The sequence below is a fragment of the Chelonia mydas genome, chromosome 2 (assembly GCF_015237465.2).
Source record: "Chelonia mydas isolate rCheMyd1 chromosome 2, rCheMyd1.pri.v2, whole genome shotgun sequence".
Classification (NCBI taxonomy): Eukaryota; Metazoa; Chordata; order Testudines; family Cheloniidae; genus Chelonia; species Chelonia mydas.
Genome location: NC_057850.1, coordinates 109,867,144 through 109,892,119, shown reverse-complemented (window position 1 = coordinate 109,892,119; position 24,976 = coordinate 109,867,144). Strand labels below are relative to the sequence as shown.

At 40.6% G+C, this 24,976-nt stretch overlaps 2 protein-coding genes across 14 annotated transcripts in view; one reads left to right on the top strand and one right to left on the bottom strand.

Annotated features, from left to right (window-relative positions):
- The window catches only part of PAK1IP1 (PAK1 interacting protein 1), an 18,972-nt gene extending 7,010 nt beyond the window's left edge, over window positions 1–11,962 (bottom strand). The window contains exons 1-10 of one of the 6 annotated variants that reach the window (XM_037893116.2): window positions 11,823–11,943; window positions 10,219–10,371; window positions 9,551–9,713; window positions 8,734–8,854; window positions 8,564–8,638; window positions 7,277–7,329; window positions 6,173–6,318; window positions 5,990–6,087; window positions 3,744–3,843; window positions 648–783 (exon numbers count right to left, since the gene is read on the bottom strand). In XM_037893116.2, coding sequence (XP_037749044.1) covers window positions 648–783; window positions 3,744–3,843; window positions 5,990–6,087; window positions 6,173–6,318; window positions 7,277–7,329; window positions 8,564–8,638; window positions 8,734–8,854; window positions 9,551–9,713; window positions 10,219–10,371; window positions 11,823–11,885 — 1,108 coding nt within the window. In that variant the 5' untranslated portion in view covers window positions 11,886–11,943. Of the gene's footprint in view, window positions 1–647; window positions 784–3,743; window positions 3,844–5,989; window positions 6,088–6,172; window positions 6,319–7,276; window positions 7,330–8,563; window positions 8,639–8,733; window positions 8,855–9,550; window positions 9,714–10,218; window positions 10,372–11,768 lie in introns of all 6 variants that reach the window. The other 5 variants (XM_037893117.2, XM_037893120.2, XM_037893118.2 and 2 more) reach the window with 5 other exon arrangements.
- C2H6orf52 (chromosome 2 C6orf52 homolog) lies at window positions 11,578–24,976 on the top strand. 8 transcript variants are annotated; one of them, XM_043540082.1, is made up of 10 exons: window positions 11,578–11,775; window positions 13,481–13,665; window positions 16,308–16,377; window positions 17,501–17,577; window positions 17,675–17,811; window positions 18,539–18,670; window positions 19,664–19,783; window positions 22,375–22,567; window positions 23,422–23,467; window positions 24,582–24,976. In XM_043540082.1, the coding sequence occupies exons 4-10, from the start codon at window positions 17,548–17,550 to the stop codon at window positions 24,716–24,718; spliced, it is 795 nt and encodes a 264-aa protein (XP_043396017.1). In that variant the 5' UTR covers window positions 11,578–11,775; window positions 13,481–13,665; window positions 16,308–16,377; window positions 17,501–17,547; the 3' UTR covers window positions 24,719–24,976. The 8 variants fall into 8 exon arrangements, with proteins under 8 accessions (XP_043396017.1, XP_037749052.1, XP_043396015.1 ...); XM_037893124.2 differs by having other exon boundaries at window positions 11,758–11,775; window positions 17,672–17,811; XM_043540080.1 differs by lacking the exon at window positions 11,578–11,775 and adding an exon at window positions 11,965–12,103 and having other exon boundaries at window positions 17,672–17,811.

Sequence of the window (24,976 nt, the reverse complement as noted above, 5' to 3'; positions counted from 1 at the left end):
GTAGTGTCATGTGTATTTGAGAAAACTGTATATTTTTAGCTGGGAAAACTTAATCCTTCAAGTGGGTTCCATTTGAAAAGTGATTCTGCAAAATGCCGTTATATGGTTGCTTATTTATTGCATCTTCATTAGTTCTGGCATTACTGCTCCAGACTGAGCCCTGGTCTACAGTGGTGGGGGCGGGGGGAATCGATGTTAGTTACACAACGTAGCTGAAGTCGATGTACTTAGACCTACTCACCGCGGTGTCGTCACTACGGTAAGTTGACTGCTGCCGCTATTCCGTTGACTCCACTTGCGCCTCTCGCAGTGGCAGAGTACAGGAGTCGACGGGAGAGCTCTCGTGGGTCGATTTATCGCGTCTAGACTAGATGGGATAAATCGACCCCTCCTGGATTGATCGCTGCCTGCCGATCTGGCGGGTAGTGTAGACATACCCTGAGAGAGTATTAGGCCAGAAAGTTTGCACCGTCTATCAGTATGATGCCCTAAATAAGTGCTATCATGTCCTTTAGTTTTAACAGCACCACATTCATCCACAAAACATGCAATAAAAACTCCTACCTGCTCTCGTATTTTCTATTTTCTCACTATATTAATAGCACCTAAATAGGACTTATTTTCAACATAAAATAATCAGGATCCACCTCTGTTACCATAAGAAGAGGTTGCAGCGTTGTCAGGGTTCTCTTTGGTTTCTGAAGTTCTGTCTAGCCATACTGCTAGACATGTAAGCCTGGCTTTGGTATTGACTTCACATAGCAAAGATGGGCTATCCTGGATCTGAGGAAAATATAGAAACAGATTCATTAAGAGGTTATTTCAATATAGTTTAAGTCACTTAACCTGTACATCTACTTTTAAGGCTTTATATCTCCATGCCACAACTGTTAACTGTAGTTTTGTAATGCTGTCAGACAGATGGCTGCCTTAAGGGTACATCTTGAGGGGCAAGACAGGTGTGTTTTTTAATTACATTGGTTCCACTGAGAGAGCTCAACACAACTCAAATCATTAGTTGGCTGGCTGTAGCCTGGGTGAATCTTGGCTACAACAAAGCTTGCTAGTCTGCAACTTAATGGGGCTCAATGGTGTTAAGCTAATATGACTGAAATATATCCCACCCCCCGTTTATTTCCTCAAATACAGGGTTACAACTGGTTACAAGTAACATGGTTCAGTATATGTGCACACAGCAGCTTTTCTGTGATCACAATCACATTTGTGTATCTACATCTACCATACTGCTTAACTGTGTTTGTATCAGTGCGCTTTGGGACAATCTGGGCAAACATTCCATAATATCTCATCAAGACAAAGTGTGTCCTGAGGGGACACGCAATAGCAGCCCAGGAAGCACTGCACTTTGGAATGTCCTACCACACAGAGAGCTGGGAGGAGGAAGGAGCAGGCCCACCAGTTACGTAAACATGTTTAGGACAGCTGCTCTTGGGGGAAAAAGCACTCGCTGAATCAGTAACAGTAAAACAACCATGTGCCAGCTTCGGTCTCTGGCTGAAGCCAAACAAACGCTGTTAGCTGCCATGGTTGCTGAGCTTTAACAATATTGTTTGAATCTTGGAATGTGAACTTCTTGGATCAGGGATTGTCTTTTGTGTCATTTGTACGGTGCCTAACACAATGAAGCCCTCTTTGCGGTCCTTAAGTGCTACAGTAATAACAATAATGATGAAAAAAAGTGAGGACACAACCCACAATTAGAGCCAACCAAGGCAATAATTGGCTACAAACTTGGTTAAAAATTGTAGTGAGGACGGGGCCTATCACATTTCAATGAAGAATGAATAATTGATAAACCTTGGCTAACTACAGTTACTAAAACTGTTCACCTTTTGCATCCTGGGAAAAGGCATTCGGATAAAAATGCAAAAGACACATTCTGAAGTGATTTTTTTTTTCTGCTTCGTCAAAAAATAAAATGTTTGAATGAACACTGGAATAAAAGTGCTCAATATAAAATTGAAATGCCTGGTGTATCACCATCTTTGATTTTTTTCAGTCAAGACTGTATTTTTCCCCTCTTGAACACAAAAAGTAAATAATATATTTTGTGTTTTTAAAGAATGGTGTTAGTCATCAACATTACAAAAGATTATAGTAACCACCAAAGCATAAAAGATTGATTAGGAAGCTATAAGACTGGCCAGTTAGAAATCAGGGAGAGCATAACCTTGCACGAGATGGAGGGTGAAGTTACTTGAGAATTTCAGAGATTTTTTTTTTAAATCACCACTAAAAATTAAAAGTTTTAAAGTTATGGTAAGAGGAACTGATAGCCAAAAGATCTAAGTGCGCATATATATATATAAAAATTTGCCGATAAACATGGTGTGGAGGAAGTTCATAATTTCTAGTTTGCAAACAGGTTTATTCAATATTTAAAAATAATTTATAAATGCATGTGTGACACTGCACCCCATATTCTTCACCATATTATTATGATACGATTATGACATAATCATAATGATTTTTTGCAAGACAAGTCATGTGAGGTGTCATTGGAAAGGTTATAGTTTGCTGAATATGATTATCCTATTTGTATGCATGTTTCATTTTTGTATCCAAAGTTATTAATATTGACTATGTATCTATTTCACATGTAGCTATTCCTGGGCAACACCTACTAGGTAAAATGCTGTCAGTCTAGATAGCTGGCTGGCAAGGGCCCATTCAGGTTAATGAGCCATTAAGAAGAAACAATAGGCCCTAGGAGACGCTTATCTCCCACCTGGAGAGCCTTCCTGAGGACACTACAGACAGCCTCCAAGTAATGGCTGCTGTAACAGGGACATCTGACCAGGTCACCTGGTGCTGGTCTCCACCTTGGGATATCAGTATTTTTCCATTGACTGGCATGGGGAAACAAATTCTGCAATCAGGGGAGTGACATCATCTTGGTTCTTCACTGACTCCCAACCCAAGAAGACTCCTGGAAACACCTAAGGAACAAAGACTGAGCTGGGGGAAGTGCTGGACCCAGGATAAAGGGATTTTTAGCCTGTGAATGGAACATCTGGGGATTCCAAGCTATAAACTAGTACAGCTTGCCCCCTAAGAATCTGCAGCCTGCTTGTATCATCACTTAGGGTGAGAATTTGCTATTCATATCCAATCTCTTTAGTTTAGTATACTAAGCTTAGTTTGTGTTTTTGTTTATTTGCAAGGTAATCTGCTTTGATCTGTTTGCTATCCCTTATAATCACTTAATCTATCTTTTTCAGTCAATAAACTTGTTTTTGCTGTATCTAAAACCAGTGTGTGGGAGTCATAACTCAGGGCATAAAGCTATTTTATATTCCTGTCCACATTGAGGGACAGGTCGAATTTCATGAGCTTACGCTGTACAGTTCCCTGCATAGCGCAAGATGGTATAATTTTGGGTTTATACTTCAGAGGGGGTGCATGCCTGAGTAGCTGGGAAGTTCCCTAAATGAAGCATTCCCATGCAGGGCTGACCACAGTGTCTGCATGTAACTGCAGTTGGGTGTGTCCATACCTGTATGTGTGCTGGTGAAAGTGCAGGCTGGAGCCTGGAGAGAGCGCTTGTCACAGCAATACAGTGTAAAGGGAGCCCAGGCTGGTGGGTTGGGGGGGCGCTGTGGTACCCTAGTTCCAGGAGGTACCCTGGTGGGGGAACCCGGCACAGCATGCTTTTTAAAAACCTAATGTTCACTTGTAAATTAGTTCTCCACAATTTTTCCATGAGTTGTTAATGTACTAACCTTATCGAGTTCAAGATTCCACAATTTAATGTATCCATCACTGGATGCAGTAATTATAACCTGTAGTCCTTCTTTTTCAAAACTGTAGATGTCTTTTATTCTAGAACAAAATATAATACCTGGATACTTAATAGCATGACAGGTGGCTTCAACTAATAAGGACAGATGGTAAGAAGTTATCAGAAATTAAAAATCAAGAGAGAACATTCTACATGTCATATAGAGAGCCACAAACTATGGATGCTTCATGTGAATATTTTTGATTCAGGCATGTAAGATACAGTTCATGCACAGGACTAATCTGTTTTGTATTCTGCCATTTGGAGCAATATGTGCCTTTGAAAAATTCATGTTGAGGGCTGTTAGGACCCTGATTCAGGAAAGCATGTAAGTGCTTAATTTTAAGCACATGCTGAACACCCACTGACATCAACCGCACTTTAGCATATGATTAAGTGCTCTGTTGAATTGGCATCTAAATTAAGACAGAGTGCTAGATATTTCTTTAATGATAAAAGGAACATATAAGACTCCCTTTTTACTGGCTTGGAGTCCAACTGTGCTATTTTACACGGGTGTCTATTTGGACACCAGTACAAGATTATAAATTGGTAACAGCCTCTTAGTCAATGCTTATGGGGATTCAGTAAAGAAAAAAAGAGACTCCTTATGCCATTTTTTAAATTTTTATTTACAGATTTAAAGGCCAGAAGGGACCACTGTGATCATCTAGTCTGACCGCTTATATAACAAAGGCCATAACTTTCCCCAAAATAATTCCTAGAGCACATCTTTTAGAAAAACATCCAATCTAAAAATTAGCATTGATGGACAACTGTTTGTTAGTATCTGGTGTTGAGCAAGACTCATGACTGCTTTGTGGAGAAGACCAGGAAAAGGTGCAGACACTACCAAAACAACTAAGTACTGGTACATGTTTGTCAAAACACCTGTGTGGATATTGTGGCTTGGGCTGGAGATCGGGTTCTCAAACTTGAGGGTTGAGGTGGACTTCAGACCCTGACCATGTCAAAGCAACCTCTACACGGCTATGTTTAGTGCGCTAGTGCGAGCCCCGCTAGCATAGGTCTGTGGACCTGAGCTGAAAGACTCACTCCCACAATAAGTGTAGACATACCCACTGTGTTTTAGAACAGAAGCACACTCTTCCAATGCAATTTGTTCCACCTCTTTTTCTGCTGTCCCCATCCTTTCAATTTATACTTCAAACACACCTCCCTCTCCTTTCTTACATGCTTTGACTATCAGTGAAATGTTGAACAATATAGATGATTAAATCATTATTATTGGGCATCTAAGCTGAGACCATTTAGATGAATGGAGCAGTTCACACCTCTCCAAGCTATAATATGCCTGCACCTGCAGAGAACTGGAAACATCTCTGCATCGGTTTACATTTGTTTCGCTTGTTTTCAAGGTTCTCTCCTCAACCACAAGGGCTTGAAATTTTAATTAAAACAAAAACAAGAGTAAGTTGAGATTCTGGAGAACAAGATAAAAAAATGCTAAGTACCATTTGGCATCCTGGTGCCAAGGATAGATTAGAAATGAAAAACCTGAAATCCTTACCACTGTTAAAAAGTAGTTCCTCGAGAACTGATTTGAGGCACACTGGTGGGACAAATAGGTAATTCTGCAATTCTTGTGCTGTGCTGTAACTATTTTATGGATAAAAAAATCAGAATCTGGAGGTATAAATCCATTTCTCTTTAGAATACATCCACGAAAGATGTGAGCGCAAACTCTTGTTGGAAAATATTGGCATGACAATTTAAAATCACGAACACACAGCATACTGTATTTAACATATATAAAAAGACTTGCTTGTATATTTTCCATTTTGCTGTCCTTCCCCCCAAGGCTTTTATATGGTATGTGGACAGTCCCTTCCACCTGACAAGGGGCTGACATGGATCCATCCAGATCATATTATTGTCAAAATCATCATATATCCAGTGGGTAGGTATTAAAATAAACCTGACACCGGGATTCCTTGATGTTTCATATAAAAAGAGGTGTACACTCACACTCAGTGAGAATGCACAAATCTGTATTGAATTTGCAACTCCGTACATCAGAAACAAGGCAGTCTACTTTCTATTTTAAAAATAAAAATAAACTGTATTAAGCCAAGATGTTCTGAATGCTGCCACTAACCAGGTAGTAGTGTGTATTCAACACTGCCATAAACTTTAAAACAATTTAACAGGACAAATATAAAATACCTGTTTTCATGAGCTTTAAATTCACAAAGGCACTTTTGTGAGTCACAATCGTACAGTCTTATAACTTCATCATCTCCGGCAATAGCAAGAACAGAATCCTTGAAGACGAAGAGAAGAAAACGCAGATGAGGCTAAAGTAATTCAAACAAGTTAGCTTTCCACCCCCTTCTTTTATGTACTTACTGTTATAAATCTAACGGAAGAAATTCTTTTCTCAGTTGTGATGGCACCACTGACAGATGCTGTTTCAAGTTTGTAGACATCCACTTTATTAGTTACGACCACCACATACTTCTCTCCACTAGGAGACCATTTAACTATGTGTGCATCTGAACAATTTTAAGTAAAAAACAACCAGAAAGAATGTAAGTTTTGCCTTAATAATAATTTTAAAACTCTGAATCTCATTCTTGACATCTTCACTCTGCAATCTTTAACATGCAATGTATATGACCCCAATCCTGCAAATATTTATGCCAATGCTTAATTTATTATCAGGAGTAGTACTATTAACTTCAATGATACTCATAGTAGTAAACGTAAGCATGTTCATGTGTGTTTGCAGGATAGGGGATTATATTACCACCCGGAAGGGGAAATCATATCAAATCTTCATATTTACTGGAATAAATCTACTCGTAGCAAAACAGATTTTTAAAAACATTGTTAGGTCCCAAAATTTAGGTTTTGTAAAAACAAGCTTTTACAAAACCCTACCAAAAATCAATGTTCCAAAGAACTAAAAACAGAAACTTCCAATAAAGAGTTATATTTTAAAAGAAACATTTTTCTGTAGTCTTTGCAACCCAAATTCATATTAGCGCATAAGAATCTAAAAGTGAAAATCTTTAGAAACTGTCTAGTCTATTTTTAATGTCCAAGCTGAAATAAATGCAGAAAGTAAACAAGTAACACAAATACTACTACTATCACTAACAGAATAAATAGCAAATTATGTTTTTTAATTTTTCCGTTTTGATCATCTAAAGTGTTATAATTAAAAGAGGTACAGAAAAAAAAAAGATTTTTAGCCTTATTTCTTTGAGGAAAGAAATAAGATTTCTGTTGTAGTATTACTATACCCTGTCCATTGCAATTTCTGTATTCAGGACATGCGCCTTTGATCTTTAGTAAAAGGTAGAGCAGAGTGAATTAATTAAAAAGTCAAACATTTGCAAGTCAAAGGCTACCCTAGTGTAACTTTTAAACAAATATGCACATATACAAAAGGAACTCATCTAATTTTAGTTTTAATAAATATTTTGCAGATTAGATTGACACACTCACTTTGCTTCAGATTTTTGATGAAGGCAGATCGTCCTTCTACAAGATTCCATGTTCTGTAAAATACCAAAAAGGGATTGAATATGCATCACTTAAAATAGCACAGGGAAATTAAAGTACCATTTACTAACCATTGGTAAGGCTATGTTTTAGTCATGGGTATTTTTAGTAAAAAAGTCATGGACAGGTCACGGACAGTAAACAAAAATGAATGGCCTGACTTGTCCATGACTTGTACTTTATACTCCTGACTAAATCTTGGGTGCTCTGGAGGTGGGGCTTCGGGGGCACCACGGGTGCTCTGGGACTGCTGCTGGTATTGGGGGGGAAGGGGGGCAGGAGCAGCATGTGGCTGGGGACCCCGTTCACACAGCCCAGGACCACTGCTGGTGCTCAGGGGAGGGGAGGGAAAGGAGGGGCAGCACTGCCCGGGACTGCCACTGGCGCACAACGGGGCGGGGGGAAAGGGGTGGCAGCATGTGCCTGGGACAGCTGCTGGCGCTGTTCTTTAAAAGAATATTTTAAAATGCTGTTGCTAGTTTTAAAAATGTAACAGTCTGCACTCCTGTCTAGAGCAGGCCATCCAGTCCTCCTCCCAACAACAATCTCTTAGCTTTGTATTCTTCCCTGAAAGGTTGGCACTTGTTCCACATGCAACTGACATCACTCTTGAAGCTAACAGAAGACATCAATCTAGCAGTCTGATAAAGGTGGGCTTCCCTACTCCTTTGGGTTAAAAGGCCAGTTTTGTATACTACAGAGTCAACAGGATGAATATTAACTCTTTAATATTTCAACGGAGCTAACAGGAAATTTCAAAGTGCTAGGTACAGCTACACTATAGAAACTTCACAAGTATTGCTATATTACCATAACTATGACCCCCTAGTATTGATGCAGACTAGATTGATGGAACACCTCCTCCCTGAATGATGGTTGCTACGTTGACGGAAGCCCTCTTTCATCAACATAGCTGCATCTGTGCTGGGGGTTAGGTTGGCATAGCTAAATCAGTCAGAGGTATGTGGGTTTTTTTAGAATCCCTGACTGACATAGCTATGATGACCTAATTTAAGTGTAGGCTAAGGCACAGAGGTACATATTGATAGACCAGGAATCCTGCAAGTGTGAAAACATACACAGTTACATAGGTTAACTGACAGCAGCATCACAGATGCTTCCCTGATCCTTGCTTCACAATCTAGCCCCAGTATATAATCCTTTCTTATAATTCAATGAGATAATTTAGTAAATTTCACTAAATAAGATTTTCAGCCAATTTTGACTCACCTTAATGTTTTGTCTGTTCCTACTGACAAAGCTAATTTTCCAGAAGGGTGAATAGAAAGAGATGTCACATGCCCCCTAATAAAGTCAACAACAAAAAAAGTTAATCATGTATTTTCTTTGTCACATAAATAACCAAAAATATCTAAAAAGAAGCAGTTCAGAAGACTCACTTATGTGCTTTAATGGATTTCAGACATTCCCATCTCTTTGTGTCCCAAATACAAATTAATCCATCTTCTGCTCCACTTAATAAGTGTGCATTCCCATAGAACTCCAGGCAAGTTATCGTGCCTACAGATCAAGATCAGCACTATTAATCTACGTTATGACATCTTAAATAAAAATACTACACAAAAAATAGTTTTATATAAAACGTCAAGATATTCACTTAAAGACATGCTAATATTTTAAAACTTAATTGCATAATTTCCAATAAAGTCACACACATGAAATTATATTTTGAAGTTCAAAATGAAAGTCACTTAAATTGTTTTCATTTTGCCTCACACCTATAACACAGATACCTTTTTACATAATACATGTCTAGGAATTACAACATTGTAAGCACACCTCATACATTATTTGCAAAACTAACGCATGCACAAAACATGCAGCAATACCTCTGTATCTCTGAAAGAACAGACTGCTTCCAGCATCCAAACATGCCAGCCTTTTGTTCTACTTGTTAGATGAAACCTGGCTTACTTACTACATATTTCTTCATAAAAATAAGTTTAATTACCATATTTAAAAATCACTGATGCCCCTCTCTTGTCCTTGTCTGTAGTAGCATACAATTTTGAATTCTGTCTGATCCCTCACTCTCTAACGTAAGTCACATTTATTTATATGCATTTAATAATTCCTTAATCCATTTCAAATGTATCTCAACTAAGGCACCATTAAAAATTGACAGTTCTCTGTTACAGAAACACACCCATTAGTAAATCATGTAATTAATACCTCTAAAAAGAAAAGTTCCCTTACCATTATGATGAAGCAATGCCCCATGTTCTATCTTCTTTTTCATGTCATATATTTGGATTGTTTCATCTCTGCTACCAGTGACTACATATCTGTTATTCACAGCTACTGCTGATAATGAGGCAGTGTGGGCATGATGGGTAAAGTCAGGGATAGGCATCCAGTTCTGAAAACAAAATATAAAATGAACCTTTTTTGAAACACAACCAGTGTGATATGTTCTAACTTGTCTATGATCAGATTATAAATATCACAGTATAAGACTAATTTTGAAATAGCAAAAACTAGCCATGCTCATTTTGCCAAACATACAAAAATGTTCTATTCTGTTACAAATCTAATGGGAACCTGTGAAGGAAGTTTCCTAGTGGTCACTGTGTGACTAGACCATCAACCTAACAACTCAGACGTATTGCTCTAAAGAAGCAACAAACTCAGAAGACCAAGGAGGAAGCAGCAGAATATACTAAGCTTTTGGCTAAGAGAATGAGGGAGGCCAAAGAAAAACGCCAGGAGCAGATAGCCAAGAGACGACGACTCTCCTCATTGAGGGCCTCTACATCTAAATCTGAGTCAAGCCAAAAGTAAAACATGTAAATGATTGAGAAAATAAATCTTTTATGGTGACCAAAATCCCCTCCCCCACAACTTCTCCACTCTCCAGAGCTTCCCTTGTGACTAGTGATGCAGATGGATTGGTGCTGTGTGGAAAGAGGTTCTATGGTTTCCAGAAGAAAGAGACAAGTTGAGGCTCTTAGGAAAATCCAAGCCAGTCCTCCCCTTTCTCCTTCAGCACTTTGGCAATGACTGCCTAGGAAGGAGTACTGCGGAAAGGAATCAAGGGGTTATTCAGTGGATCACAAGCTAAATGAGAGTCAACAGTAACACTGTTGCAGAAAAAGCAAACATCATTCTGGGATGTATCAGCAGGACTGTTGTAAGCAAGACATTAGAAGTGATTCTTCCAATCTACTCGGTGCTGATAACCTCAACTGGAGTACTGTGTCCAGTTCCGGGAGATACATTTCAGGAAAAAAGTGGACAAACTGGAAAAAGTCCAGCGGAGAATAACAAACATTATTAAAGGTCTAAAAAAATGTAACCTGTGAGGAAAGATTGAAAAAACAGGGTTTGTTTAGTTTGGAGAAAAGACGACTGGGGGGAGGCGGGGATGATAACAGTTTTCAAATACATAAAAGATTGTTACAAGGAGGAGGTGAAAAATTGTTCTCCTTAACCTCTGAGGATAGGACAAGAAGCAATGGGTTTACATTGTAGCAAGGGAGATTTAGGCTGGACATTAAGAAAAATGGGAGGTTATGGGATCTTTGTCAATGGAGGTTTTTAAGAACAGGTTAGCCAAACACCTGTCGGGAATGGTCTAGTTATTACTTTGTCCTGCCTTGAGTGCAGAGAACAGGACAAGCTGACATACTGAGGGCCCTTCCAGTCCTACACTTCTATGATTCTATATTCTTGACATCCCCCTCTCCACCCTTACTATGCAGCCTTGATGCTTCCCTGGGTAGCTGAAGTGGAGGTGATAAATTGTGGAACTAATGTGCCATTAGTTGCAATCACACAGTTTATTCTGCAGGTATATTCCACCCCGCTGTGTCTGTCTTTTCTAGTCAGGGTGTAAATGCTTCAGAACACAGACCATCTACTGTTCTATGTCTGGGCAATGCCCAGCAAAACAGAGCCCCATTCTGGGTTGGTTGTTAGGTATTAAGGACCACAATAAACGTACTAAATAATAATCATAACAAGTGTGGTGCTCTGTGCCCCTCTAGAGGTAGCTGGGCCAAAAAGAGTGTGGCTATGCCTACTGCAGCCGAGTAACTCGGGCGGCAAAGGCTCCTGCTTTTAGAGCCCCGCAGGGGACAGGGCCCGCAGGCATACGGAGTTGCACCAGCATGTGGCTGCGTCCAGGGGCAGGGAGGGCTGGCAAGGAGCTGGCGACGGGCAGCGAGAGCGAGGCACAGTGTTGGCTGCCTGTAGCAGGCACCAGGCAGGGCTCCCGGCACCCCCTGCTGCAAGCCAAGCCCCGGCGCTGATCAGATCAGCTGCGAGCAGCCCCGCCCGGCCCGGCTCACAGCTCGCTCCAAGCGCTCACCGCACCGGCCGCGAGCGCCCAGCAGGGGGAACCCCTCGGCGTCGCGGGCGCGCGGAACCAGCCTGCTTAAAGCCCGCGTGGAGGCGGGCAGGCGTGCGCGCGCACCTCCGGGGTAAGTTACTGGGGGGCCCCCAGCAGCTGCCGCCTCGGCACCGTTACCTCCCCCGGCCGCACCGCGAACCCGAAAAGAATCTGCTCGTAACAGCCGCCGACTAGCTCCATCTCCCCGCCGCGACCCGGGTCCTCCTTCCCCCACGCTCGGAGGCGACGCCTGGGGTCCTTCTAGCCACCCGTCGCAGGGGCTGGCCACGCGCTGCCTGAGCCGGAATTGACAACGCCCGGACACCCCCGAGCCCGAGGCCCACCCCTCGGGTTTCCTAGCCGGGGTGTATCCCTTGGAGTCCCCGAGTCGGATAGGGAGGGCGCGGGCTGTGGGCGCGGTAGGGCCCTGGGGTTGGGGTAACAGGCGTCGCTGGGGCCAGCTCAGCGTGAGGTCCCGGGCGGGGGCGGAAGTAGGACCCGTACGGCTCCTTATGGCGACGCCGTGGATGGGAGACGTTAGTGTCGGGACCGGGCCGGGGGGGGGCTCGCGAGCGGGGGGAAGCGGGTGGGCTTCTCTCGCGCGCGCTCCCAGGATTATCGCCCCCCCTCCTCCTTCTGGGGGTGTGGGTCTGTCCTTCCCCGGGGCCTTTCCCGGAGCCGCCGCCGCCGCCCCTCCCCCTCTCCTGGCGGGCGGCTCCCCCCCCATGGCAACTCCGTTCTCAGCTCCGCCCGCTGACCCCACCCCCGGGAGGCCGCGGGGAGTGACCGGGGGAATCCGCCCGGGGGACAGTTGCGGGTCGGGTCACTGCCCTCGGGGTCAAACGGCCGCCCTGGGTCAGTGGGTGAAAAAATCCCCCCCCTCCCCCCCGACCCTTTCAACGCTTCTGCCCGGGGCTCTCTGCGCCTTGGCCGCGCCACACAAATACCGTCACGCGCGCACACCCCGGGCAGCAGCAGCAGCAGCTTCCGCGCGCCGGCCAGGCAACTATAACTAGCCCCCCTGAGCCTCGCCCAAGGCACCCACCCCTACCCATCCCGAGCGCGACCCCTCTGCGTTACTGTCTCGTGACGTACAGCTGCGAGGTCTTAAACGTGCCTCTGAATATGTGATTCACTGGCCATGGTTTTTCCATTTTACTATAAAGTCGGAAAAAAGAACTGGAATTAAGGATATTTATGCAACATTAATCTCATAATGGTCGTTTTTTTTTTTGTTTGTTTGTTTTTTTTTTTAAATGGTCTTACTTTTAAAAATCTTTCCTTCATGCTACTGCCTGAAAAAGTTAGGCTTGGTCTACACTAGAAAAGTTTTACTGATAGGACTGTCAGTTAGTGGGTGTGATTTTTCCACCTATACAGCTATAAGCCATATTTTGGATGCAGTTAGACATGTATAAAAGTGCTTTATACTGGTATAGCTTATTTTCCTTCCCAACCCAGAATAAGTTATACTAGTCTAAGCATTTTGATACAAATATAATTACATTCACCCTAAGGTATTTTTGACATTTTAACTACATGAGTATAATTAAAGAGACAAAACTTACAGATACATACAAGCCCTTATGCGCATGCTTAAAGTTAAACGTGAATAGTCCCATTGAGTAGCCCTATTGGAGTCAAATACTTGAAGTTAAGCATGCAAGTCTTTCCAGGATTGGGACCTTAATAACTAAATGATAAATTACCTATGTAGCTAATGTTAGTATGAATAAATGATGTATCCTATTAATGTGTATACCTCTAACTTTTTAAAAAATTTGTTTGAATTGCAGTGAAAAGATCAAATGACAACTATCAAGCTCAGAAAATAAAATACCAAAATTATTGTTTCATATAGAAGACCATGATAACTGTGATCAAGATATTATTGCATCACTTTTTTTTCTGATACAATTTTTCTGCGGTCAGATTGCTTTTTTATTGTGCTGCAGCTTGAATTAAATGTTCGCACAGAGTGGTAAGTCCAAAAACAAACCGCATAAATGGTCAAAAGTAAATTGGACAGTTTTTAATCTAAAGGCCTAGTATTAGAACTTTTTTGATTTTATTTTTTTATACAAAAGTGAAATTTTGTTGGCTCTGTCTCTTTAAATAGCAGAACTATAGTAAAACCTTGCTGATGCACATTTTGCTAATCTGTGCATTTCATAATTTGTGCAAAATGACATCCATCTGTATCAGAAAAGAGTTAATAGTAGAGTGCTGTTGTAAAGTCTCCCATATTGTTAAAAAATTAATTGCTGAAATTCAAAGTGAAGTGCTGCTCCTGAAAAGATTAAAGCAGTGGTCTCTAACCTTTTTATGCCCAAGATCACTTTTTGAATCTAAGCGCAACGCAGGATCCACGCCTTCCCCAGGCCAGGCCCTGCCCTGCTCGCTCTCCCCCACCTTGACTCACTTTAACCGGGCAGGGGGTTGGGGTTCAGGAGGGGGAGCGGGCTCTGGGCTGGGGCCAAGGGGTTCACAGTGTGGGAGGGGGCTCTGGGCTGAGCGTGGGGCAGGGAGTTGGGGTGCAAGCTCTAGGAGGGAGTTTAGGTGCAGGAGGGAGTATGGGGTGCTGGCTCTGGGAGGGAGGTCAGGGCTGGGTCTGGGATTGGGGTGCTGGCTCCAGGAGGGGACTGTGGCGGCCTCCCGCAGGGCAGCACTTATCGTGGGTGGCTCCTGGTTTGCGGTGCAGCAAGGTTAAGGCAGGGTTCCTGCCTGCCCCGGCCCCATGCTGCTCCTAGAAGGGGCCAATGCACTCCTGTAGCCCATGCGGGGGGGGCAGAGGGCATGTAACTCCGAATGCTGTCCCTCTCTGCCAGCACCGCCCCCTCGGCTCCCATTGGCCCCAGTTCCCCATTCCCGGCCAATGGGAGCTGTGGCGGCAGCGCTTGCAGGCAGGAGCAATGTCACGAGACCCCTGCCCCCCCCCCCCAAAAGGGGGGGCCGTGGGGCTGTGCTAGCCACTTCTGGGAGCGTGTGGGACCAAGGCTTGCTCCCTTCCTGCCTAGCAGCAGCCCCACAACACCACCAGAGATCGTGATCGACTGGGGGAGTCCCCAGGATCGACCAGTCGATTGCGATTGACCGGTTGGTGACCACTGGATTAAAGCATGTGAGTGACTATTCACATGAATAGTCCCACTGAAGTCAGTGGGACTACTCAACTCTTACAAAGTTATGTGTGTGTTTAAGGGCTTGTCTACACATGAAAATTAATTTGCCTTAAGGCACGTTGTGAATTTAAAGGACAGTTGCTGTTCCTGAATAACTCCATATGTAGACAAGCTAAGTCTTCGCAGTGCCAGGGTTTTAACAGTTTTCAAACTGAGTTACTGTTGTGATTTACTAAATTCACAATAGTTCCCATAGTCATTAGAATGAAAGATGTACTATGTATTTTGCCACATAGATCCCACTTTAGGGTAATATGTTACAAAATCTGTTATGTGGAATAATACGGGGTGAAATTTCATCAGGCAAGCATTTATTAAAATGTACAAAGTACTGAATGTAAAAATCATTTGCAATGGAGTAACAGAGTTTTAAAAAATTGTTGTGAGAGAAAGTGCTGTGTGCAGTGACGTGCTCCTATCCCTAACATTGTTTGACTAGTGAGGTGATTTAAAAGAAAATACACAGTGAACAGCTATTTCAGATTTTCCTTAAAATTTGTGTAGAGCAAGTGAGTGAGCTAAGGGGAAAAGGCATTGAAACTAATGACATAACTGCACAAAGCTGTAGCCCTAGCATGGGCCTTTGGCCACTATTGTAATACAAATAATAATGAGAGGCTAAATTCAGAGGTGCTAAATGGCTATGTAAGTTACAAGTCAGTAAGAGGGTGAAATTTACATGCTAAGCTGGCAGAAGGGGGGTAGCTAGAAAAGATACAGGAGGGCAAAATTCTCCCTCTGCTTTACTTTATACTGTCTTGTTTCTTTTACTGCTACAGGTGCTTCTTCCATATGAACCACTCTGCACTCTCTTATTGATTTGTAACTTACACCACCAACCAAGGCACCTTTGAATTTGGCCCAAAGAGAGGAAGAACCAAGAAAACCTCAAAGGCCCATAAAAATGAGCTAGCTATCTTTTTAAGCTTTTGGATAATAGATCTTTCCTTACTTCTAAGCTGACCTTATATCCTCCATCAACCAAACACATGTTTAAAATAATAGTAGGGTGTGAGCCAGATATATACATACACACACATATGGAAAACCTTGAGGCAGTGGTGGAATAAGAATAAAAACTCACAACTGTCCTCTAGAATAGAGAAGTTGAAAGATAATTACTGGTCTTGGTGAATAGAAAGGATATGTGTGGTCATTCCAGGTTATCCCCAAGTCAAGCTGTGTCATGATATGATGCAATGATTATTTGATCCACAAATAATCAATAGTTGCCAATAGCAGTGGTCTGCATAGGTGTATTAAGGTGAGGCTTTTGCAATGCAAGTCTGAGCTCTGGAACCTTTCAAAATTCCTCAAGTTAAATCTCTTAAATCTGATTTAAGAGAAGGTGAACAAGTTCTTAGCTGTGCAGCAACAATTTTTTTTAGTTGAATTACTTTTCATAAAAACTTCTCCTCTCCTCCCCTTTTTCTTTAAATAGAGGATCAGAATAAATTGTGAAGCAGTGCAGCATTCCTTGTGAAGAAAACTTCTGAACAGTGGCAAACCAGGTAAGATCATCTGGTGAGAACAAGTCGAGGTCCACAGTGCTTAGGAGGGATACTAAACCATATCCAGAATTCTTAGCAAATATAAAACTAAAATAGTTTCTCTGAGTAGGTGGATTCTAGCCCTGTGCTTCCTTCAGGTAATTTGCTAATTAATTACTCTCCCCTACTCTGGAAACCTAATTATATCAACTGAAGCAGGTTGGGGGACCTGACATGAAGCATTGGACTTCCCATTGTTTAAAAGTCAGTTCTCATGGAGGAGCTTGCCTGTAACACTCTCTGAGCAGGATATATGCAAGCACTCACACAGACATTAACGTTCTACTTCTAGTAAGTAAAATTTATTGATAAATACCAAATGTATTAACTCTTGGAGCCCTAAGGATGAGAATCCTCATTCTTAAGATTCTAAGGTGAGGAACATGACCTGCGTTAACTCTACCATCATCTCCCTCCTTCTCTTCTCTTTGTAGTTGCCCTACCTCCTTCCTCTTTTTTGAGTGAGGCATGCTTTGTGCCTGTTTCTTCTTTGCCCTGCATCTGGGCATGAGTTCCCCTGGGCTCCAAACTAGAGTCTATCTGTCCCTCGCCTGCTTTCCCCTTGCATCCCATCTACCAACCTCCTCTTGGTTCTTGGCCTGAGCGAGTGACTGACAACTAGCTGTGAGGAGAGGTGTCTCACAGCAGCAGGAAGGGAAAAGCTTCCAGCAAAAGGGAAGCAGGGCCAGTTAAGGCTCATTTTAGGCAAGAGTGATGACCTAGCTGTGCCTTTCAGTCACCCAAAAAAATGCTACTAGAGTGCTCTAGCACAGTGTGTCTCAACCTTTTTTATGCCAGCGACCAGCTTGCTGCTTTCCTAAACTGTGTCAGGAAGATTTCAGGAACTAGCGCTGGTCCATAGACCGGTCATTGAGAAACATTGCTCTAGCAAGTCCTACAGAACGCTTAGGCGCAGTCCGGTCCTTAAAGTGATTAACATTTAGGATTGGCCAGCATCTAAGGGATAACTGCTTTATTTTATTTTTTTTAATTCCAAGAGGAAGCTTTCAATCCTTTAGCCAGCTTGACAAGTCAGGGGAATATGGCTGTTCATACAATCCTTTGGCTCTGTTATTTTTGCCAGGCATTTTCCCCAGAGGCTGCTTTCCCTCATGGGAGGCGGAGGGAGAGATGGGACCCCAGGCTTCTTTCAAGGGCAAGGTGAATATGGGGAAATCACCTGTGGTGATGGGGAGTGGGTGGGAGGAATTTAAACGAGACTAAGTACTATAAAGCTTTTTTTTTTTCATCCCAGCAGGATACAATGGGAAAGCACAAAAGAGAGTCCCTACAAACCTATAGCTGGTGGAGAGGACCACAGAAAAAACGAAAGAAAAAGAACAAAATAAAAGCAGGAAGAACAGACTATGTTAGTGTTGTTAATCTTCCAATCAGGTAAAAAAACTCTTGAAACAGACCAAAAGAACAAGCCCCTGTCCATAATAATCCATTTAAATCAATAGTGAACACTGAACGAATACTTTGAGATTCTTAAATGGAGGTTCTTATGTAAGTGCCAAGTATTGTTTATGCTAGTATATTTTGTAGAAGTAAGTCTTTGTAATGAGATTTCATTACACCACTCTGCTATTAAATCTTTGCTGAAATGTGAGTGATGCCAATAGCGTATATTTTTGGGGTTTTCTTTTTACTTAGTACTTTGAGATCCATAAACTATGCATTTATTCATTTGTTGCTGGTATTTTTATCACTCCTCTTCTTTCCTCTTAACTAAGACATAGTAAAATCCAATCAGAGTTTGTTTGGTTTTTTTTTGTTTGTTTTTTTTTGTTTTGTTTTGTTTTTTAAAAAGGTGGATTGACTTGGACATCTGCTCACTCTCAAAGCAGAAGTAAAGCCTGTTTAGCTAGAGCAGTAGGCTGGACTCAGCTTCGAGCATATTGCACCACAGTGGTTGTACAGTACTACAAGATTTAGACCGATCCTGCAAATGTGTACACTGCCAAGTACAATGATCACTACAGTGTGTAGTGCTATAGAAGACCATGATGTTTGCAGGATTAGTCCCATAGTTATATGCAATAACTTAATAGCTTTCTGAGCAGTCTCTTAAGATTTCAATATTCTTGCAATCTAATTATTTCTTTTCAATCCTTTTTAGACCAGATTTCTCAATAGTTGTAGGAGAGCTAACTCCTGAAGTGGATGATTTTCAGCTCTATGATTATTTTGTGAAAAGGTATCCTACGTGCATTGACTGCAAAATAGCCACAGACCTATTGGGATACTCCAGGTAATTTTTACACAATCAAAATGCTGCTGATAAAAGGACTGTAGACTGTTATTTGTAAACTACTTTGTCAAACTTAAACCTGGATCATGTTTCTGTGTTTTTTCCCAAAGCAAAGAGAAGGTAGAACAGAGGTTAGAGTCTATAAACAAAGCAATATTAGAGGAAAATCCCTTGTGCGATTTCAAGTCTTTGTCTGGATTGGGCACCTAATAGGCCAAATTGTGATTTCATTATGCACATGTTTGCCTGCCAGAAAATGTACCTGGGGAGGCAAAGGAGATGTACATTGAATTAATGGGGCTCTGCTCATGCCCAGCAGTGCACGTACGCATAATCAAGTGCGGTACCGAGGGCTAAGAATTATCCTCATTTGTTGGATGGGGAAAATAGACAAGGGGCCACATAAACTGAAGTCAGTGGAGCAGCAAAAAGAGCCCAGAGAGTTCGTGACTTGCCCAGGGCCATCCAATGAATCAGTGGCAGGACTGGGACTATAACTCTTTGTTGCTGATTCCCTATTAAGATCACAGTACACTTTGGGGGCAAGAAACACAAAATACGGAGAAAGTGAACTTTTCTTCTTAAAAGGCTAAGTACTGTAAATTGATAGCTCTTGGTTAACACTAATTGAGGATGTGGGTAAATCAGTTGCCATATACTCCATTAATATGATACACAGGTAACTACGTTATTTTTAATTAATCTTTTGTTGAGAACCACCATTAAAAGAAACTTGCTCTATTAATCTGACTGTAGTCAGCTGTCAGTATTTGCTTTTTGACACAAGTTTGAGCTCTGAGAGAAAGCATTTAGCATGGGTGTTTAAAAACAAACAAAACAAAACAGGTAGAAAGCAAATATGTACTGTAAGCCATAGTAACTACAATGTTAAATAAGGGGTTTGTCTGCAGAAGACAACACTAAACTTATTAACTCTGTTATAATGCTGTGTATAGTGGAATTACTAAAATCTCTACATTTTGGAATTTGCAGGGGGTATGGCTTTGTCAGATTTGGTGAACAAGGTGATCAGATGAGAGCACTGCAAGACTGCCAAAATGCACCAGGTCTAGGTGGAAAACGAATCCGACTGAGTATAGGAATTTCTAAAAGGTAATGAATCAGTCTTGTACTGACACAGGAATTAAAGGTAGTCATTAAACACTGGTAGCTTCACCTTGTCAAACCATATGTCATCTACTGTAATGGTGGTGTCATCCCATATTTCATGATATAAAGGATCTAGTTTTGCAGTTCTTCTATTTAGTGCTCCTCCATCTGCTTTTCCTGTCTGGTAACCATGAGGTACCTAGAGCCTGGCCAGAATTCTGGGGTAAATTTTTTCAAAAGCACCTAAATGAGCATGTGTTTAACTTTACTACTGTGAGTAGTCCCCCTGAAATCAATGTGGCTATTCATAATAGCAAAGTTAAGCACATCATAAGTTATTTCACAATCAGGGCCTTCAGGAGTAAATAAAAAGAGTTTTTTCCAATGAAAATAGTACCGGGTTTATTTTACAATGATCTGGTGAAGTGAGGGAGCACTCTTAAGCAGGGAGAACAAAAAAAAAGTCTATAGTACAAAAGCCAAAATCAGATCCCAAATGCGATATACTGAAAATACACCGATTTCCATCAATGTTCTTTGCTCTCCAAGGATTCCTGACTGAAGCTCTTAACATGCAAGTGAGGACTGTGAATCACTCTTAAAGGTTCCTTGTTCTGCCTCCTAAACTCTTGGTCAGTGATAGGCACTTTTTGAGGCAATCCCCGCTTTTACCAGTTAGGTTTGGGTAGGTTGATATCAAATTGACATACGGTCTCATCCAGTACATGGGTGAAATAGCATGTAACAAAGAGGAGGAAAGCTCCTAAACATACATAAATTACCTCACCTTATATTCCTGTTAATCTGTGGGAAATATCCAAAAATGAAGCTTCCTTTTCTCTTAGGTATACCCAGACCTTGTAAATATTACCTCTTTCCCTTTTTAAAGGAGATAAATTTTCTTCTAATTCAAGTTGGCACTGCCCAAAGCTGGTCTGAGAGCTAGAAACCATTGTCTTCAAACTGTCAGGTTATGAACAAAATGTCTATTTCTCCTTTCTGGGGATCCTGTGATATGGGGGTATGTTTCTTTCACATCCCAAAACAGGATCAGTGTTGCATACTTAATAAAGAGTGTTTGTTTGTTTGTTTGTTTGTTTTTTTTTAATAATGTCTTTTCAAAAACTTCAGTGTCTTTCTTTGCTAATTTTGTCCTTGTCCATTTGGTAAAAATGACTTGATTGTTCCTGTGTATAAAAACTGAGAAAAGATAACTTGGTTCAATTTGTTTATGTATCATCCTATTCTCTTGTAACACTAGTAACTGTCATTAAAGTGTGGGTGCAGCTTTCATGACAAATGCACTTATGTGTAGGTCCTATATTGATTTATATTTCTAGTTTAGTAATGACAGACTGGTTGACTTCTGTGCCTTTTTAAAAAAAAAATAATAATTTAAAATCTGGAAGACATTACCCAGGAGACATTTAATCTGTTTCAAATTTAGGTTTAAACTAGAGGTTTTACTTTATTTTGGTTTATTTTAGCTTTGCTTTCTTGGTTAAGGTGCAGACTGTACAACTGGCTTTTCTGTGTCTGTGTAGAGAACTATGAAAATAAATGGGGCCCTACAAGTACAGGAGTCTGCCTGCACAGGGCCACGTTTAGAATTGGGTATTAAATATGGAAAATCTGATGTCTCTGAAATGTGCAATCAGTCCACCTGACTTCATTGTATAGTGTATAATGATGAATGAGTATCAGATGAATCTAAAATAGGGAGTTTTCTAATTTTTCTGAAGAAAAAATTGTCAAACTATTTTACATTTTTTCCTTCACTCTATTAGTAAATGAATCAGGCTCCTTTTTAGAGTTTATGTGCTTTTGCTGCTTATTCTCCACTTCTGACTTCATAAATTGTTGTGGCAATGATTGTCACAAACAAGATTATAACTTCAGATGGGGGAAAAAAACCCTGGCAGCTGCTGAATGCCAAACCAGTCTCCATGCAAAACAAGTTCAGGCGGAGTGTGTGTGGGAGGGGGGAAATGTGAGGTGGGTTGTTTTTTTGTTTTTGTTTTGTTTTGTTTGTTGTTTTTAAAGAAATAAAATCCCAGAAGTTTCAGATGCTCCTTAAAATGTGTAATCTGTTATCTCTTTGGGATTTTTTGTTTTGGTTTTTTTTCCCCCGGAACAAAGATTTAGTAATTAGCCAAGCAAAACATAAACGGCTAAATAAAAAAGAACGTAGCTTTAAAGCAGCTGTACTTGATAGCTGTTTGACAAGTACTACTTAACCAATTTATAGCAGAGCACTAGACTTTAGCTGCAGAAACTGTGTTTATGCTGACACTGAAACTTACTTTAAAGTAAATGGATAGAAATAGTAATAGTTTCATGGATTTGGATTTTACCCAGGATAGTAATTACTATTGGTATTGGCAGAGGTGAGACCATTTACTTCTGTATAAACACAGATGAAAAGCACTGTGCAGTGATTTTCCTCACCCTTTCATTTCTGGCAACTTTTTCAGAGAAATGTTCACCATCATAATTTGATGTACAAAGACTTATTAAATTGTTTAATTTTAAACTAAAATCAGTTTACATCCAGTTCTTAAATTCTAATTATAAACTTTTAAATATGTTTTTAGAATGAAAGCAGAATTCCAGCGGTATCAGTCCTATAACTATAATGATTATTATCAAGATTATCAGAACTACTACTCACAGTGGGGTTACGATCCTTATGCTGATTACAACTATAGCTATCCTTCCTATGACAACATGCAAGCTGTTGGAGATTCTGCTATAGGAGACTCAGTTCTGACTCCAGCTGTATTTGAGGTATTGATCTTACTGAATTTACATTGAAGATAAGTTCTTCCCAAAATCTTAAATTACATAATTAATTTATAACAGAGTTGTATGTCATTTCCCCCCTTTGGTTTTAACATGGAAACCATGCTTAAATCCTACGATAATGTGTAAAATAAGGACTAAATGGCAGTCTGAATATCCAAGCCTTAATATGATAAACTTCTCTAGTATTAGACCTCTATAATCCTCTAAATGTGTACCATTTGTCCTTGCATTATTTATGTATTTTTTTGCCAAATGTGATTCTGACAACATTATCTGTATGTAATTTTTTATCCTAATAAGTCTGTCTGTGAGGCACATAGTTTAATTCTCTAGTTGTTCTAAGCCAGTGGTTCTCAAAGTTTTGTAGTACTGGTGACACCTTTCACATAGCAAGCCTCAAAGTGCAATTCCCCCCCTTATAAATTAAAAACTCTTGTTTTATATATTTAACACCATTATAAATGCTGGAGGCAAAATGGGGTTTGGGGTGGAGACTGATAGCTTGCGACCGCCCCCCCCCCCCATGCATTAACCTCGTGACCCCCTGAAGGGTCCCAACCCCCAGTTTGAGAACCCCTGTTCTAAGCCATACTTAACTATTAAATTGGCTTTCTCCTGAATATGTCTATTTTTTAGAAAGGGAATGGCTTGAGGTTGAAAAACCCCATTTTTTTACAGCTTTTAACTTTTTTTTTTTTTTTTTTTAAACGAAGATGCATGAATGCATTGAAAATCCTTTTTTCAGATAATTGAATGTAAAAATTTCTGGAGAACCTGGAATTGATAATGATTACACTTCTATAAAACTAACATAGACATATTCTTGTTTGTTTCAGGAGACCCCAACTGTGGCTGAAAGCAATGATGAACTAATAACTGAAGGTAAAGCTAATGCTCTCATTCTTCCAGATTGTTTGGTCCTAATAATGTCTGGCGTTATAAAATTTCTATACAAAACTGCTGACAAAGTAGTGCTAGTTCATGAAAAATATCTTTACAAATGTTGCATTCGCATTTCCAAATGAGCTATTCTAAATACTGGCACAGAGGTCAGCAAGTTGGGAATGTAACGTAATTTACATTGTATGTAAAATTAGGAGTTTTCAGACTTGGCACTCTTTATGACAAATGACTTTCTTCTAATTTGCTCTTACATGAAGACGAAATAGTCTTTTGTTCCACTCTGCTAATTTTCATCCATGTGTTATTGTCCACCTTATCATAATTTCTCCAGCTTTTTACAGCCTTGACTCTGCTTTAAAAAATCTCAGTAGAAAACAGGGTTCATAAATCTTTTACAGCATGTTTAATATCAGTACTGCTTAACAGAATCCTATTCTAAAAAGCAAAAGACATCTGTTATATTTTGTACAGAACTCTTCCCCCTCGTCCCAAACAAAGTGGGATGCCCTACCATTTATCTAACCATAATGGTATGCTAGCTTATGCCAGAGGGCTCGTCCCCTGCTTGAATTGCTGTTTATCATGATTGACGTTTGGTCAGGTTCAGACAGACAAAGTAAGACTTTGAACCTAACTCCTTCAGCAACTTTTCACCCTCACGCCTGAGACATAAGTGTATGTTGGATACTGGGATATTAGGAAAGCATATCCTGGCATGCATTTTCTCTCCTTTTTAAATGTAGGGGTAGTGATATTTCACAGGTTTGTAGCGATGGGTGTATAATTTAGGTTAATACCTTCAACAAGTCTGTGCAAGTGTGTTTTAATATAATTGATTTTTTCACAAAGTAGTAATGTAGTCTCCATACTTTAACCCTAAGCATTAATGTAATTTAATGTTGGTTATTTTAAAGTCCAGATTGCAGAGGGTTTTTTTTGGTGGTTGTTTTTTGAGGCAGAAAGTTTGGTGTAATGAATAACAGTAACCACATGTCACATATGAAGCTCTTGCCATTAATTTTTGTGTATGTGCCTGTGTAGGTCTTCGGTGCTGGGTCCAATTTTTTTTTATTTACTGGGTTTATTTTTGCAGATCCACAGCTCCATCTGGATGTTGATGAAATGAACAGACAATTTATGGAAAGAAGTGAAGAACTCTATGACTCACTCATGAATTGTCATTGGCAGCCTCTGGATACGGTCACCTCTGAAATCCCTAATGCTTTCTAAAAGTGTCTTACATGAATATATAGCATGACCGTTATGACCAAGGTGCTAACATTACATTTCTTCTACATTACTCTAGACCATAAGTTTTAAAGCACAAGGATGGGTTGTTTTGCTAAGCTTTTGACAGCCTTTGTAATTTTTGTTCATCACTCTACTCATGAAGCATCTTGAAATCATGTAAATATTCTAGAAATGTAAAGAGTTGAATAGAATCTCAAGATAGACTTGCTTGTGTAAATAAAATCTCGTTTCTGCAAA

Excerpts from the sequence above, each read along its gene's own strand:
- C2H6orf52 (XM_037893124.2), top strand. The coding sequence starts at position 17,548 with ATGGGACCCCAGGCTTCTTTCAAGGGCAAG. Across the intron at positions 17,578-17,671 it reads AGGCTTCTTTCAAGGGCAAG|CAGGATACAATGGGAAAGCA; the intron begins GTGAATATGGGG and ends TTTTCATCCCAG. Across the intron at positions 19,784-22,374 it reads AGTATAGGAATTTCTAAAAG|AATGAAAGCAGAATTCCAGC; the intron begins GTAATGAATCAG and ends ATATGTTTTTAG.